This window comes from Centroberyx affinis, unplaced genomic scaffold, assembly GCF_046629955.1.
Source record: "Centroberyx affinis isolate AG114_WGS23_722 - 3 ecotype Tasmania unplaced genomic scaffold, CSIRO-AGI_Caff_v1 ptg001095l_1, whole genome shotgun sequence".
In the NCBI taxonomy this organism is placed as follows: domain Eukaryota; kingdom Metazoa; phylum Chordata; class Actinopteri; order Beryciformes; family Berycidae; genus Centroberyx; species Centroberyx affinis.
The window spans coordinates 891,630-908,035 of NW_027279640.1; the positions used below are offsets into that span (position 1 = coordinate 891,630).

Genomic DNA, 16,406 nt, shown 5'->3' on the forward strand with positions numbered 1-16,406 from the left:
GATACAAAAATATCATTGTGCCTTTCATATACATCTCATTCCAAAATATATATATGACATGGTAGAGTACAAGATTAAACACTGTAATATAATACAACATAACATATCATGCCCTAACACACAATGTAATACATTTTCTTTTATTTCTAAAAGTAAAAAGATATTCCTTGTCTGGAGAAGTCTCCCTCCGAGCTATTTTTGTGTCAAAACAATTTTTTTTTTTCAAACGTTTCAAATACCTTTGAATTGGATTCATGTTGTGGTTTTTACTTGACATATAGGGCCTTAACATAGATTAACCCCCACACTGTGCTGTCTTTTAAGACACCCCTAAGGGTGGCCCAGACACCCTCTAGGGTCACGCAGGTCCTGACCTCTCACCCTCCTCCTCGGGCCAGTATTTACATTCCAGTCACACAATAGGACAGGACAGTTCCCCCGGGGGCTGCATGTGCTCATGAGAAAGGTCACAAAGTTGGTGGCCATAGAAAGACGCCACTCCAAAAGTTAGTCAAGGTGATTTACTGGCCTGAACTAAATGAGCAATAACATTGTTACAAAGCGTTGTTACAAAAAGAGCTTCTGTAACAGTTTATGATTGGCTGGAATTCTCAGCACTGGCACAACCGCCATTGTTTCTCACCCCCATTTATTCCGCCTATAAAAATTAAGTGTGACAAAAATGACCCGATGTTAAAGGTCAAACCCTGTAGAGGATCATTTACTGTCGTCTGTATCTCTGCATGCCCCGGGGCCGCTGACTAATGAAACATCTCTGGTGAGATATGCAAATTGTGCTGACCTTTATAGTGCCTCAAGATTCACACTGCACAGTTTATCAGGCTGACTCAATGAGTCACTAAAATGTAAAAAAAATCATTTGTCTTAATAAAGGCAGATAGAGCTCTGATCTTCCTCCCAAGGACAGATGAGCAGATAATGATTCCCAGTAACGATTGGATTAAAGTAAATAACTTTATGGAGATGAGAATACACTCTTTATGGTTTCTTTTTGTTGTCTGTGTTGAAAAGAAAAATAGAGATTGAAAATGAAAAACCACTTAAGATACATATGTGTTGACTCCCTACAGATCCCTTTTTAATTAATGACAAGATCATATAATTTGTGTAAGGAGCTTGGTCAAACAATCAAATAAAGTCTTAGATCCCTTGTTTTGATTTCCTGTGGCATCGCTACTATTTTATTAATGGTTAGATTATAAATTAAAGAAGCAGTACTTTGAACTTTGGATGCACTCAGTATTTAATGCCCAAAGAAAGCATGTCTTATGTTTTCATAATGTCCAGAATTACTGTTATGTGTTCTTAACAACATTGCTCTGCACTGTGCAATATCTGTGGCTTTTTCCAAATGCAGAGGTGCTCAAACCTCTTATGCTACCTGTTTTCATTAGAGTAGACCAAGCTTATAGCAAACTGTATTGTATGATTCCTATTTGTTAATAATTTAAAAAGTATCTTTATTCTTATCACTTATTCTTAAGTGAGCACATATTTACATCTTCAGTCAGTGAATCTTTGATCACACTCCACCTCTGTTTATAATTTTTTATTGTCAGTCTTATGAAATAGCCAACTCAATAGTTTTCAATTCAAGAGAAACAAAACATTTTAATACCTGGCCAAAATGTAAACAATTGTCACGACAATAGACAGCTTTTGGTTTACTGCCACATAAATGTCTTTTTTTAATTCGCCTGTCAGAGTTATTGTCCTTCTCTTGCCATGTTTCATTTGGAGGACAAGCACAATCCAAATCACAGCTAGCACCAAAATCGCTTGCCAGGTTTTAGTAAATTAACTACGGTTTTAGGAAGAAACATGGCCCAAGAAATAATTATTGGTACACACTTAAAATAAAACATCAGTGCAAAGCTCCACAACAACAACCAGTGTACTCTCTTTGTACGAGCTACAGCAGGGTGTTATCCTTCGAGGTGAAAAATCAGGAACATTCATTAGTTCTTCTTCACAGTAGATCATTTGGAGTTTCCCTCTTTCTCTACTGTGGCGAGGATGGAAGAGGAATAAAGCAAACTTTTTTGATGAGCGGGCATAACAGGCCCTCGGAACAGCCTGACAATCCCAGCCAGCCATCTGCCTCGGTCCAGAGATGAGACAGCGACTGATCCTAGGCCAGTGCCTTCTCATGAAGACTGGGGGATATCTCCTCCGGCCCAGCCTTGGCTGAGTGAACACTGATCAGACGAGCCCGCTGACGGGCTGCTGCTTCACTGGTCAATGTGCACAGCGCAGGTGGCGCTAGTTTGGTCGCTATATGAAGCCCACCTGCCGCTAAAGCTCAGAATGACTGCTGTGATCAGGGCGATCCTATCCTCGCATTGTGAGGGAGACAGAGTTGGGAGCTAATCATACTCACTCCCTCTCCTAGCTGCTCTTTGAAGACTGGTGATTTTTCAGGCTCCATTGAGCTTGACCATTTTATCTCAGCACATATGTGCAGGGGCCTTTTCCTTCTCTCTGTTCTTGCATATCAAAGCCCACTTTTTCTTATTCTCATCAAAGAATGAAATGGTAATTTTCTCAAAACTCGCAAACTCATCAACTCTCAATCTGCAATCTACTGAAGCTCTCGTGTGTAGACCTGTTGTGATATTCAAGGGTTACTTTGTAGTTTTTCCTCCCTCTCTTTCTTTCTCTCTCTCTCAGTTGAGAACAAACAACCAGCATTTTTAAAATGTCCCTGTTACTTCAGCGGTTCATTTATTCATTGGTTTCTTGTTTATTCATTTCTAAATTCGTGGGAGTCTGCAGGATTGCCAGGGGGCAGGCAGCTATGTTTTATTTACTGCTGCCTCCCTGCTGTGTGTTGTGTGGCCCGTTAACAAAGAGGTGAAGAGGTTGTATGACATTTCACCTGCTCCAGTGCCCCTGCTGGACAGGAACCCTGCCAGCGCCGCAGCTATAGTGACTCCAGGCCCGATCAAACAGCTCTCATGCTGAAAGACACACAGCGCTAGTCTGCCAACCATCGCTGCTTAAGCCAGACAGACATGAGGAGGAACTGACCTTATTCCCACAGCGGACATTTTCGAACACTGGTGGGCGGGTGGGAGACTAGGAAACCCGGAAGATTGGCATATAGAGGCTGTGAGTGGAAGTCAGCGTTTTGTGCCATTTTGATAGATGAGCATCTCTGCCATTTGTAGTGTGTAGTCCAAAATCCCTGTGGAAAATATGAATGGGCTTTTAGAAAAATGACAGAAAAAAGGGCTGTGTTGAACGGACACCCACAAGATATGCTGTTTTGTTCCAGTTGTTAATATACCCCTGGAATCACCTTTGTGAATTTAGATTTTTTAGTTTTAATTTCAATTTTTGCTAATAAAAAAAAAAGAAAGTCTCCATCGGGGAAAGCGAAGTACAAAAGCACTACAAAAACAAAAGTATAAATAATTGAATCTTAATTGAATCTTTTTTAATCAAAAGATAAAATACAAAATCATTCATACGGTCAAATGCTGTAGAGTCACATAAAGCACAATTTCAGCCATGTAGCCCTATCTTGTCCAGTCATTTTAGAGCTTGTTTGTGCTTACTGGTGGTAGGGGTAATCACACATTTTTGAAGAAACAATGGAAGAGATAGGGAGTGGCGTATCTTCTGTTTAGGGAAGATAATCTTTGATATTACCTTAAAATATGAACCAATACCGCCGGATTCTTCATATCCTTTCGTTACTAATACGTTTTTTCTGTGAAGTGATAAATGTTTGCTCGATCCCAAAGGTTTGTATGCATCTTGGTTCACAACAGTAGGACATAGGATATGTAGCTGGGCTGTACTTCCCACCCTGAGTTTGACGTAAGTTCAAAATGGTCGCTGTGGGACTAAGGTCTGTAGAGTTTGCTGTCAAGATATGCTGATTATCATAGCCTCCCGGTACATGTCAAAGCCACTTTATAAACAAACACAACAGCCTCATGTCACAGGAGTCTCTCTGCTCTCACTTCAGTATGGGATGACATTTTACTGTATACTTCGCCAAGGTTATGTACAGTATATGGCTGAAGAATGGCATTTTCACAGGTTTTGCAGATGTCACCTAATTATGATAATAACCTGTTTTTTTCCCCCTCGTACTCCCTAAGGTATCGGCACTAAGGATGGCACGGCAGAAAGGGACAAAGATTTCCGAGGGAAGTCTCAGAAGCAGGTCCAGTTCAACCCGGGGCAGACCACGGCCTCCTGGAAAGTCCGGATCTTGTCTGACAGCGAGTATGAGGTGTCGGAGCATTTCCAGATCGTTCTGTCCGAGCCGGTGATGGCAGCCCTCGAATATCCAGAGGTTGCCACCGTGGAGATCTTGGACCCTGCTGATGGTCAGTAGAGTGTTATTTCAATTCTTAGCAGCATTCACAACTCTCCAAATATCACTGAAATTCTGATTCTGATTTGAACCATTGAATAGAAGCGGAATTAATGTTTTTTTTAATCTATGCTAAATGTCATTGCCATTTTTTTTGATAACTGCTGCCTTAAATGAAAGCACTTTAACACTTTAAAAACAGCTGTTGGTGATGTACCTTGCATTTCTGGGCCCATTTTGTGATTTAGTGGTGTATTCTTCTTGATAACTGGCCAAACACAGACGATGTGACATCATGTTGAGATATTTCCAGCCGCTACAATGGAGTTTAACAGCAGAACATTTTTCAGCTATCTGAAATATCAAAAGTAAACAAAGTGGGGTTTTGGTGTCAGTCCCTCAGTATCAAAGGGCAACGCACCATTTTGCACCGAAGTTCAACAATCATACAGTGAGAAATCCATCGTAGAAGAGGCCGAGATATCAATTTCTCCACCGACAGTAGATAGATAGATACACCCGAGATACACATCATAGATACACCCTAATGTTCACAAACTAGTCGGCTAGCTAGCTACATTTTGATTGATAGCAAAAAGTTCAGGCCAGTTCTCTGGGAGTTGTTGAAAGTAATTCTGGGAAATGTAGGAAACCACTAACTGAAGTAGAAGTGGACGAGGCATTTTGAGGGAAAGTGGGTACACCAGAAAAGAAAATTACAACAATTCATCACAAAATAACTCCTGGAATGGATTGGACATCACAAATTGATGAACTTATTTTCCAGCAGCAGACAGCTCAGAGCCTTTTGAGAGCAGTAAGTACTGCAGGCCCGGACAATTAATACAGGAAACGCTGTCTGCTCCCTCTTCGTCTTGGCTAAAGCACACCCAGGGCATCAGAGCGCATCATATTTTAAACATAGCATGAAATCACAACAAGACTGAAAGTAGAGCAGAACTGATAATGTCTGAATCCCAGCATGAGTATTAAAAGGGGGATGTAATGACCAAAATACAGACGGTCCACGGGAAGTTTTTCCTCTCCACAAGGGTAAATAAACAAGGTCAAAAGGATATTTAGAGCACCAAGTTAAAAAACTCTCATGCATCTCAAATGATCTTCTTATAAATATGGCAGTAGCTCTACTAGAACAGATGAACACTGTTTCTGAAAACAGCTGTTGCCTGTGATAGAGCTGAGACAGAGAACTGTATAATATAAATATGGATAATGCTGCTCCTTGTCCCATAGGGTTTCATGGGTGAAAAGGAAGAATTTGCCGTCAACAATTTATGCTAATTAACATGTTTAGTTGGAACTTTGTCTCACAAAACAGCAGTCTCCAGAGGGCAATTAGCATAACTGGCAGCTATCTCTCCACAAGATGTGAAAATATATATATATTTTTCCTTGTGCCTCGAACAGACCTTGTCTTCCTACAACCACTGCTCTGCCTCTGCTGATATACAAACATATGTGTCTATTAATATCATTATGTTGTTTATGAATTCTAGTCAAATGTGTTTTGGCCTCACAAGTTCAAATAAAGCTAAGACTTATGAAAATGTAAATGTTTTTTTAGTTGTGAGCAGAGAAATTGAATGGCTCAGGGATTGCCACCATGAAACTGTGGATATAGATTATTTAAGAGCAGATCGGATAAAGTTGCTCAGACTGGAGACCGCTGAGTATCAGGAGCCACAAGTGAAGAGTGCCCACAACATCCGATGCCATTGTTTGTTTGGTCCTCAGGGTGGGAAAGGACAGGTCAAGTCCTGCTGACTCACCGGCACCTTGTTAACGTAGGCGGCCATGAGTGGGATACAAATTCAGCCTCTCTCTGAACGCCGGATTTCATGGCTGAAGTATCGCAAGCTCTTTACCTCCCTGGCTGCCGTGCAAAGCCGAGGGAACAAGGGAGAGAAAGAGATGTGGGGGCCGGCAGTAAAACAGACTGGTAAAAAAAAAAGACGAATGGTTTTAACATGCCTCTGCTCGCTCGCAAACGGAATTAACACACATGCCTGGCTTATCCAGGCCAACTTATGTAGGCAAATATCAGCGGACTTCTCTCTAAATGAAATACGGCGCGTAAGACACAGAGCTTCTGCATGCATGTTTATTTTTAATTCTCCAAGGAATCCCACACTCCTCCTTTCCTAGATTGCATTCTCTCCCAGATAATATTTTCTGCGTCCGTCTTTGCCACATCCCGGGTGAATAACCGCTGCTGTCTCTTTGTGTTATGTTGTGTATCACTCTAAGCAGGATGGGGTTGGGAATATTTAGATAACTGAAAGGTGGATTGTGGGTTTTGATCAAAGACGATGGAAACACCACCGGTGGAGCTTTAATGAGAATTCCCATTGATCCCAGTGCATAAGCTGCAACACAGTCTATTAGGTCTCTGTGATGCAAACTAACTATCACCGATGATTTGATTCTCATTGGTTCTTTGCTTTTCTTGGTCCGCTTTCCCCGGTTGACCAGATCTTACCCAGAGTGCTGATCATACAGTACACAAGAGACTCCCTTGAACCAATCACCAGATAACATTTAACATAAAGCATTCAACACATTGGTATTGTGCATATTCCTCATTATGCATTCATAACCCTTACAAAAAAAATCACATGAGAAAACCTACGTGAACTACGTGAACATCTGAAATTTTCACCTGTGAATTGTCTCATTGCATTTGAAATTATACGTTTTCACATGTGAAACAAATATTGACATATCTAATGGCAGGGTAAAATGTGAAAAAAAAAGTTCACATGTGGGAAAAAATACACGTATTTCAGAATACAACGTGAGAAAAATTGTTCACATATGAAAACCAACATGTGTACAGAATGTGCTTTGTATTCACATATGGTTTTTCACATGTGACCTATTTGTAAGGGAAGTAAGAGTAATAATCTGAGGTGTTGATTTGTTTTTCCTGCAGAGTCGACAGTGTTCATCCCCTCAGCCGTCTACCACATAGAGGAGGATATTGGCGAGCTGCTAATCCCTGTGCGCAGGAGTGGAGATGTCAGTCAGGAGCTCATGGTCATCTGCTACACCCAGCAAGGTGAACAAGAATTCATTTTCAGGAATAGTTTATCATAATTAAAACCATAATAAGCAGCTTTTCTTGAGGGAGCAAAGTGTTTGCTAGTCCTGCTAGTCCTCCCCCTCTGTCGGTCAAGTTCACACTCCAGCACTTGTCACTCATCTTGATGGGCTGTCTGTCTTGAAATGGCATGTAGCCTGAGGCTGAGGTAACCGGCAGTAAAGCCCACCACCGGCACTGAAGGAGCAGACGGTGAAAAAAGCAATATGTTTTTTTGAACAGGTCATGTCTGCTGCGCATTTAGCTTTGTTGTTATTTCTTTTTTTGTCTGCTTTCCGCCGTTGTTCTTGTTGCTATAACTTCTCTGTTAGCCTTACCTTGAGAGCTACAAACCACTCCGCTCACTAGTAAAATGTAGTGTGGTGCTTGCACAGACAGCATAAACCAAAATGAAAGCCACATTCCACAGTAACCCATTTAAAATTTGAGTATGCCAGGCATCTTTACCAGGTTTCTCATAACTGGAGTATGAGCTTAACCAGGTATTTTTAAATGAGTTAAGACATTTACATACATTGACCAAGTTAGTGAGTAACCGGGTTAAGAATGGAATTTTTCGTGCATGTAAACGTAGCCATCGAGTACATTTATATGCACACCGAAACTTCACTTAAGGCAATATTTCAGTGGTTCAAAGTAATGTGATTCCTAACACGGTTTGCATGGATGCGTTTAATAATTGGTCCATAGGTCTAAAGGAACCGATGCAAGAACATTTCCCAGCTTCTGTCTTCCATCGCTCACCACTCCACTGCATCATGCTGTTTGCTTTGTAAATGCAACAAATGGGTTACTGGTGATCTTTGACATGCACAGTTTGAAAAAACCAAAAGAAATCTGACTAAGTTGTTTACAAGCCCCCCAAAAAATGAAGGATTTAGCAGGAATCTAGATGTGTTAACCGGGTTATGCTTTCTCTGATAATGAATGATAATCCGATAAAGGCATTCATGTGACAATTTCAAAAGTCGGGGTATTGCCTTAATCGTCTTAAAATCAAATTATTAGTGTGCATGTAAACATACTCTATTAAAAGCAAATTTGAGGAAAATGGGGGGAATTTAGGCCTCTACAGACAGTCACAGACTAATAATGTATAATATGTCCTGTTTACAGTTTTTATTGTTATTTAATGTGAAAAGTTGAATATTGCAGCTTTAACTTCAGATCAGTGACTCTATATTCCTGCTCTCTGTCCCCCCCAGTGTCGGCCACAGGCACGATCCCCACCACAGTGCTGTCCTACTCCGACTACATCTCCAGACCGGAGGAGCACCACAGCGTCCTGCGCTTCGACAAGGGCGAGGTGGAGAAGTCCTGCCGCATCGTGATCATCGACGACTCCCTGTACGAAGAAGAGGAGAGCTTCAATGTCACCCTCAGCATGCCCATGGGGGGCCGTCTGGGCCTGGAGTTCCCCACAGCCAGAATCACAATCATTCCTGATATGGATGATGGTAAGATGACCTTTCACCTCTCATAACTACGAAATGGAATGGAATAGTCTGCGCAATTATGTGGAATGAAAGGACTGGTATTATTGAATCACTGTGTGGCTGTCAGATCTTTCGTCTGTGAAATAATGGCATAGTCCTTGGCCATAACGAGGCAATTATTTATTGTGCTGCAAAAAGGCTTCTGTTTTTTTTTTTTTCACTTCAGATGATTCGTCAATTCTGATTCAAGCGTGAGGAAAAGGGAAACGTGAATTTATTACTTTGCTAGAAGGACTTTTATCGGATTTAGTTTTAGGTGTTACTGTATTTGTGCATTCTATTACTCTGTTCACTTTATGGATGAGCACCACCACTTTGTGGGTGATGCACAGAGCTTAAAATTAGTTTTTGAAAGATATAATTGTAGGTTGTATAAATTCAGTTGTTTCTTTTTTTTTAGCACAAACTGAACCAGACAGAGACGGTCAAACAGGTAGGCAGGCAGGCAGGCAGACAGACAGCAAACATGTGTTAGTGTGAATATCAAATGTGTGCGTGCATGTTTCTGTTTGTGTGTGTGTGTGTGTGTGTGTGTGTGTGTGTGTGTGTATGTGGCAAAGAGGGAGCATTTGAGTGTGTGAGCCCCCTTGCTGGAGGGGAAGCCCTTATCTGGTATCTGCAGGCTCAGACTGGAGTGCTGATAGTCTCCCATATCTCCCTGACGCCTCTTTGTTCCCCGGCACCTGACTGCCATTCCTCAGTTCCCTATCGCTCCGGCTATCTGGGGAAGCGCTGCTGTGAAGGTAGAGCCTGTGATCGCAGGCAGGCAACAGTGCAGCTGAAAACCCTGCCATAATTGCTGAACCGACTGTCTTTTTTCTTGAATCAAAACTCCCATTTGAAGCTAGATAATTGGGGTGATGCAATATTCAATTCAGTATTCCATAACCTAATTGCATGGTTTGAGTAGAGTCATAAAAGCATGGCCATTGGGATAGGAGATATTTATATGCAACTAATTAAAGTGAGTTAACTGCATTCAGATTTGTTTTAATCTTTCCAAACTGGGAATTACTCAAAATCCAAATCTTCCCGGTGTAGGAGACTCCTCCATTTTATGTCACACCTTACCTTATCCCTTAACGCTCCAACTGCTGCAATAATTTCAGGTAAACTAAATGAAAACTTCCAATACTCTAGTGATAAGACCATCTGGCAAAAGGCTCATATGTATTACCGTTTAGTAAAGGAGAGTTATATGCAAAAGCAGATTATGCATTCTCTCTTCAGTGGTCCACTTGGTTTTGGATAATTGAGTGGGAAATGTATGTGTGTAATAACACTAGCAATAGTTTTCAAGGTGTAATTATATTTGCGCGCTGTTTGATTTATTTTCTGGTCAGATGTACACATTTCAATGCATAGTCCTATTACACACAAGAGCAGTCAAATGAACAGACACCAAAATATTCAACACTTTATTTCTCCTTCCACATCTTGTATTAGAAACTCCTTTAGCCACTGAGGACTGTAAGATTTTTTTCTTTCCTTTTGCTCATAAAGCAAACCATGGTCCGAATCAGTGCTAATGAAGTGACATCATCTGCCCATGAACCTGTGGTAAAGAGGCCTTGTCTTTAAAGGCTCCTGCGGCAGCAATTTTCAGACTGTGCAGCAGGTTCTTTTCTCCTTGTATTCCCCCGGGTTTCAAGGCAGACAGACTTGAAGTGGATTTGTTTGACCTCCTTCAGGAAGAAGGAGGTTACGTGTTTGGAATGTTTTCTTACTGTAGCAGCGTCCGGTGTAACCTGAGAGTGAGCACGGCGCCTTTTGACCCCTACTGCTCCAGGGTATTGACTCCAGTCTGCCAAGACAGCTGCTGAGACAAACAAGTTTTTAATAGGATGTACAACGGTTGGTCCTAACGGCATTCAGCTCCCTCCCAAGTACTGTGGGCAGAGTGCCGCTGTTTTATTTCCAGTGGCTAAGTGTTAAGATCAGCAGGAAGTGTTTTACCACTGCAGCTATTGAGTTTCCAAACAATGTCACAGTCTTTATGGATGGGCAAGATGCTCTGATGGTGCAACTCATGCCTCTCTTTACAAATGTCTGAAAGCATGTGAATTGGAAACATTAATGATTCATGTCTTAGTATGACTGAGACTGAGACTGAGACTGAGACGTGAGCGAGACGTCGATGTTTAGCTTGAGGGTCAAGGATGTTTGAGAAAAAGGTAGGATGACAAATAAAGCTCATACATATTAGGAAGTACATTAAGATAAGATAAGCCAACTTTTGAGTTTGCTTTGGAAGTGGTCTCAGAAGAACAAAGGCAACGGGTCAATAGTTTAAGGTGTGTACAGAGAAAAAAGGACTCCTTTCGTCTGGACCAATTTCCCTGTCACTAAGAAACAACGTAAATGTTGCAATATTTTTTTTTTTATCTTTGGGACACAGTTGCTGAGACAAGGCAAACTGAGTATTTTATAATTGCCCCTGCTTTATAGAGCAGTAGGCACTATGCTTATCTCAGCTGTTATAAATAATGACATGTTTGACTAATCCAATTATTGTAGACTGGAAAGTAAATTGATTCTAAAATACATCAAGAAATGTTTCCACTGTATAGACTTGAGACTTCTTGGCACGCCTTTACTTACATTTAAAAAAAAAAATACTGGCATTGTTTACTCAATGTATTATCTCACCAGGTTTAGAAGAAGCAGAAAACAAGGTTCAGTGTATCATAGAATTAGTTTGACTCTGACTGACAACTAGCGTTAACAGTCTGCACTCAGGTTTATTCGTGCCTTATGTGCAATCATGATTTCTCAGCCTCGGGCTTTGTCAGGGTGGCTGAGTGACAATTGAAATCTTCTTATGCATATCGGTTGTCAGAGAGCGCCAAAGCTCACACGGGTGACTCTATACAGCATGAATGTTGGGGCCAGAATACAGCCCTCTTTTGTGCAAAACCTGCTTTGTATACGTTTTATTGTTATTCTCAAATCCTGATTCCGTCTGGTGTCAAGACTTTGAGTGTGAAGTGGAGAGGAACAATGCCCGAAGCTACTGTCTGACAACTCTGCTGATCCTTATTATAATGACGCGAGTGCCTGAAATCAGATAGACCGTCTGAACACACACACGCACACACACACACACACACACAGGCGCCTCTCAGGTATAATTTGGATTAGGTGCTGGAGGTGTTTAGGATGCCGCCATCCACTGAATAAATGGAACGTGAAGAGCGGAGAGAAATAAGGCGGTGTCAAGCCATCAGATCTCACTGAAGGAGGTGATAATGAAATGGTCTGAGCGCTGATGGAGGAGTAAATAGTAAATAGCTCAGAGGCGAGCAGAAGCAGCGCTGCCTTGAAGAGTAAAAAGGCGGCACTAGAATCATTGCCACTTTCAGTTTAGCTATCCCTCCTATAGGTGTTAAGTCTAAGTATGTAATCCTGGTGCCTTTCCTTTCACATGACTGAGTTAGTACACCAGTATATATGGTAGGGAGGTAAACGAGGGCATTACATCCTTCTTTGTCATCCCTCTTGTAGGAGTAGCTGTCCAGTGGGCGTCTGGTTTTGTGTGTGTGTGTGTGTTGTACATGGGGAGGAGGGAGTCGGTGCCTGGCCGAGCACCTGTCCCTGCCAGTGAGAGGTCGATGCTGGGGCTCCCCAGACAGGCTTTCAACGGGGTTGTGGGCTCAGATCGTTCTTAGCTACTACATAGTACTGGTATCAGCAAAAAAAAATGTGTATCAGAACAGTGTCTTCTTTCCAAGCCAGCAAACCAGTAGCACGATCTGATGAAATTAGAGGCCACTGGGCACCAATGTACGAACTCCCAGCAAACACACAACTCCCACCACCTACATACAAGCGCATGTGAGAAAACACACAAGTGCAGAGGGAGGTGCAGCCTGTGTAGCCTGCCACACAGAACCAAGACCTGAATCTGTGATGCCATCATGTTGGCTGGAGGCTGACTTTGTAATGTTGAAGAGCGTTTATATGTCCAGTTCTGTGCCATGGAAGAGTCTGCATGTTTTCATTCCAACCAAACACTACACCGTCTGATTTCACTAATTAGCACACCTTTAACCAGAGGGGTGAACTAATTACCAATTAGAATCAGCTTTGGTTGGAATGGAAACCTGCAGACTCTTCCATGGGATGGACACTACTGGCTTAGCACTGATGATAACTGATCTCAGACAGAGAATATACCCAAAACTCAAGAAGTTCTCACACTCGACTTTCCCATTTTTATCAGTTCTTTCTCAATGGAGATGTAGATTGGTGCAGTGAAACAGATTTGGTGTCAGGACATATTCTTCTCTCTTTATTTGGTGCAAGGAATAGCAGATGTTCATAAATACAAATAATCTTTCCTAGTGTGTATAAAACCATGTTTGAGTACTGAAATTCACTGGTATTTATTTTGACATTAGATATGGTTTTTAGTCTAAGTTTATTTGCGCAGTGATGAAACATAGGAGCAAAGTGATAAAACACAGTGCTAAAATAAAATGATAAAAAACACAGAAATAAGACATGCAGATTGCAAAGTTGTGAAGGTATACAGTGAAAAAAACAACAACAGGCTTATAGAAACATCTCACCTCAAAACAAACAAAGGAAATGAACAAACAAGTAAACAGCCAAAACAAACAACAACAACAAAAAATCCAAATGACAAGCAAGGACACAATTGGATCGGATAACAGAATTTAAATAACAGGACACAAAATCGTAGAAAACAGTAAACAGCAACAAGAGGATGCATAAAGTGTCAAGGGCAATAAAAAAATAAAAGTTAGTGCGGTAATTAGAGGGAAAGTTTATGTGTGCATGCATGCAAAAGGTTACTAGTTTATATTTTGCAGAGAGAGATGTAAGCACACAGCATAATAGCCTGACTCTCTGTGTCCCTGTGCGACTCTCTGTGTCCCTGTGCTCTTTTCAGTTCTCATTGCCACACACACACACACACGCGCGTACACACACACACACACACACAAGCACAAAAAAACACCCAATTCTACAGTGCGGTTGATAAATTTAATTTAGCCTAGCCTATTGCCAATGCTGACAATTCCCCAACTTTTGCCCTGGGACATGAATTAAGATAACTCTTCTATATGCAGAAATAAAGGTGCAGCAGCTGGCAACCTAGCATGAAGAAGTTGTAACACTTTTTACACCGTTCCCCAGCATGCACTGTTGCATGCACAGACAGCTATCCGCAGAATACCTGCTATTTTCCCAGGGGCGGACAGTCTGCACAAAACTGTCCACATCCTTCACACTTTGCCTTTTGCTTGTGATGACTATGGAAAAACTTGTCCTTTCATGCAGAGGTAATTGCTGTTTGATATTGACTCTCCATCCGGGGAAATGTTTTGGTGGTTGGGGCTGTAAAACATGAGAATGCTTGTACAGCAGGATTAGAGTCGTGTATTTATGGCTTGTGTCAGTTGCCTGTAAATTTCGCTCGGGTTTTGAAGGTATGATTATGAGCTGCTTTAAAGCGGGGCGGGTCCAGTGCGTCTACAGTATCCTGGATGGCCATGAATCGAGCGCCCATAAACCCTGTCATTATGCTCCACCTGGATCCCCATTCATTCTGATATGAACAGATGTCCAAAATATTTAAGCAAAAAGGATGTTGACTCGAATCCACAGTCTTGAGTCACTCACTTCACAATCCGACTTTGATGTGAAAATTCAAATGGTTCTCACAGTTGGCGACCGGTATCCTCACACAGATTATTCTCTATTGAATATGCCACTGCCACAGTATGCCTTTGCAGCCGAGGAGAGATTTGTCTACCACACAGTGGGCAGAGGAGCATTTACCAGGGCTCGATTGAACCTCACCATTAGAAAAGCCACTTAGCGCTGTGGGAATGCCTTGCAAAGTTCAAGTGTGATCAAGCAGTCAGTGGGAGTGTAACAGTCCCCTTAGGGATGCCTGTGTCTCTCCCTGTGCCTCCTTCTCTATTTTATATTCACACATATGCAACAGTAAAGACAATGTTTCCTTTGTTTGGTGTCATGTTATCAGGGCATATTTTACTATAAATTGCCTGGCACAACTGCTGTCCTGTTCATGCATACGGTGCTCTTAATTTCCATTTTTACATTGTATTTTTAATGCTTAAGGATGAAACCTAGTTGTTTTTTACATATATACAAATTTTACATAATTAGTAGGTCTGAATCTGGATAATCCTCCACTTCTCCTTTCCAGGTAACTCTAGATAGGCTGGGTGAGCATAGGCTTCGTCTTGGCTGGGCTGGAGGAGCCCAGGAGCCAGTGGTTTACCTTTCAGTTAATGGGCCGTAGCTCTTTGAAGCCCACTGTTTGTCTGCTGCACAAACCTTATCTGATTACTGGACCAGTACAACAGGGCCCGAGTTCCTGGCTGCCAACCTCAGGCTAGTAGATCTGATTACTCCTCCAACATGGGGATCCAGTGCAGGCAGCCAAAACCAGCTTTGTTTGGTTTGTCTGTGGGGACAAATGCTGGCAGCTGCAAGCCTCTTGATGCAGCACTCTTTGTCTTGGGTTTGTTCTCAGCACAGATTAAAGCATAGAAGTTTTTGTCCTTTGCTTGCACTTAGGGGGTAATATTATTTCAACCACAGAGATGGCTGCTCTGAGAACCACAAATCCCAAAGCTTTGCCTAAAAAGACTGTTTTACCTTTCAGAGCTTGTCTCATCTTGCTAATATGGAGATGCTCTTGCCAGTGCAGGTTGCATCAAAATACGCTATATCATTTGAGACTCCTTGGAAGAATACTATCATAGTTCAAAGGTATAAACACTTTTTTCTGATCAGTAATTGTGTCTGGCAGCACTGTTGACTGTCAATTCTACACAATTAATCTTTTTTCATGTGCTTGTATTTCAGTGTGATCTTATATTGTTTGCACAGAGAACATAATTTCCCTGCAGCTCAAGTTAGAAGAGTATAGTTGAATGCGTTTACTGCTTCGTTACACATCCTCACCATTCTTTTTTGCCTTATACCCTTGGATGAGGAAGAGAGCTAAGTACCGTTTTGTAGGTGCAGTGTTCCATTGTCATGGAAACCACATCTCTGCCCATGGCCATCGCCATTCACTTAATTTATTCATTATTTGGTCACAGTTTCTCTCAAAAGCACAAGGTTTTTGCTGCTCGGTAGTGGCTTGTCCCTATTAGTCATAACAGTGATGTATTTGATCAGTTAGGAGAATGTGTGCAATTCATAGCCAAAAATTGCTTCTTTGGATTGGTTTCAGCTTTTGGCCACTCAGTATATTTCCGTAGTGCTCTAATGGACCATGGCTGAATCCCTGCAGTTTAACTCCATAAACAGCCTGTTTTTTTTAGGCGGTTGTTACAGTATTATAGTAGCTGACTGCATTTCCCAAATGGAACATAAACTGAGGGTCGAACCCTCCAACAGCCATTTCATAAGCAGTGTGACGTTCTGTACA

The 16,406-nt window shown here is 41.7% G+C and overlaps 1 protein-coding gene across 1 annotated transcript in view; it reads left to right on the forward strand.

Annotated features, from left to right (window-relative positions):
• frem2b (FRAS1 related extracellular matrix 2b) overlaps positions 1-16,406 on the forward strand; it is a 59,559-nt gene that overhangs the window by 29,098 nt on the left and 14,055 nt on the right. The window contains exons 4-6 of the mRNA XM_071523608.1: positions 4,134-4,364; positions 7,305-7,430; positions 8,678-8,929. Coding sequence (XP_071379709.1) covers positions 4,134-4,364; positions 7,305-7,430; positions 8,678-8,929 — 609 coding nt within the window. The remainder of the gene's footprint in view (positions 1-4,133; positions 4,365-7,304; positions 7,431-8,677; positions 8,930-16,406) is intronic.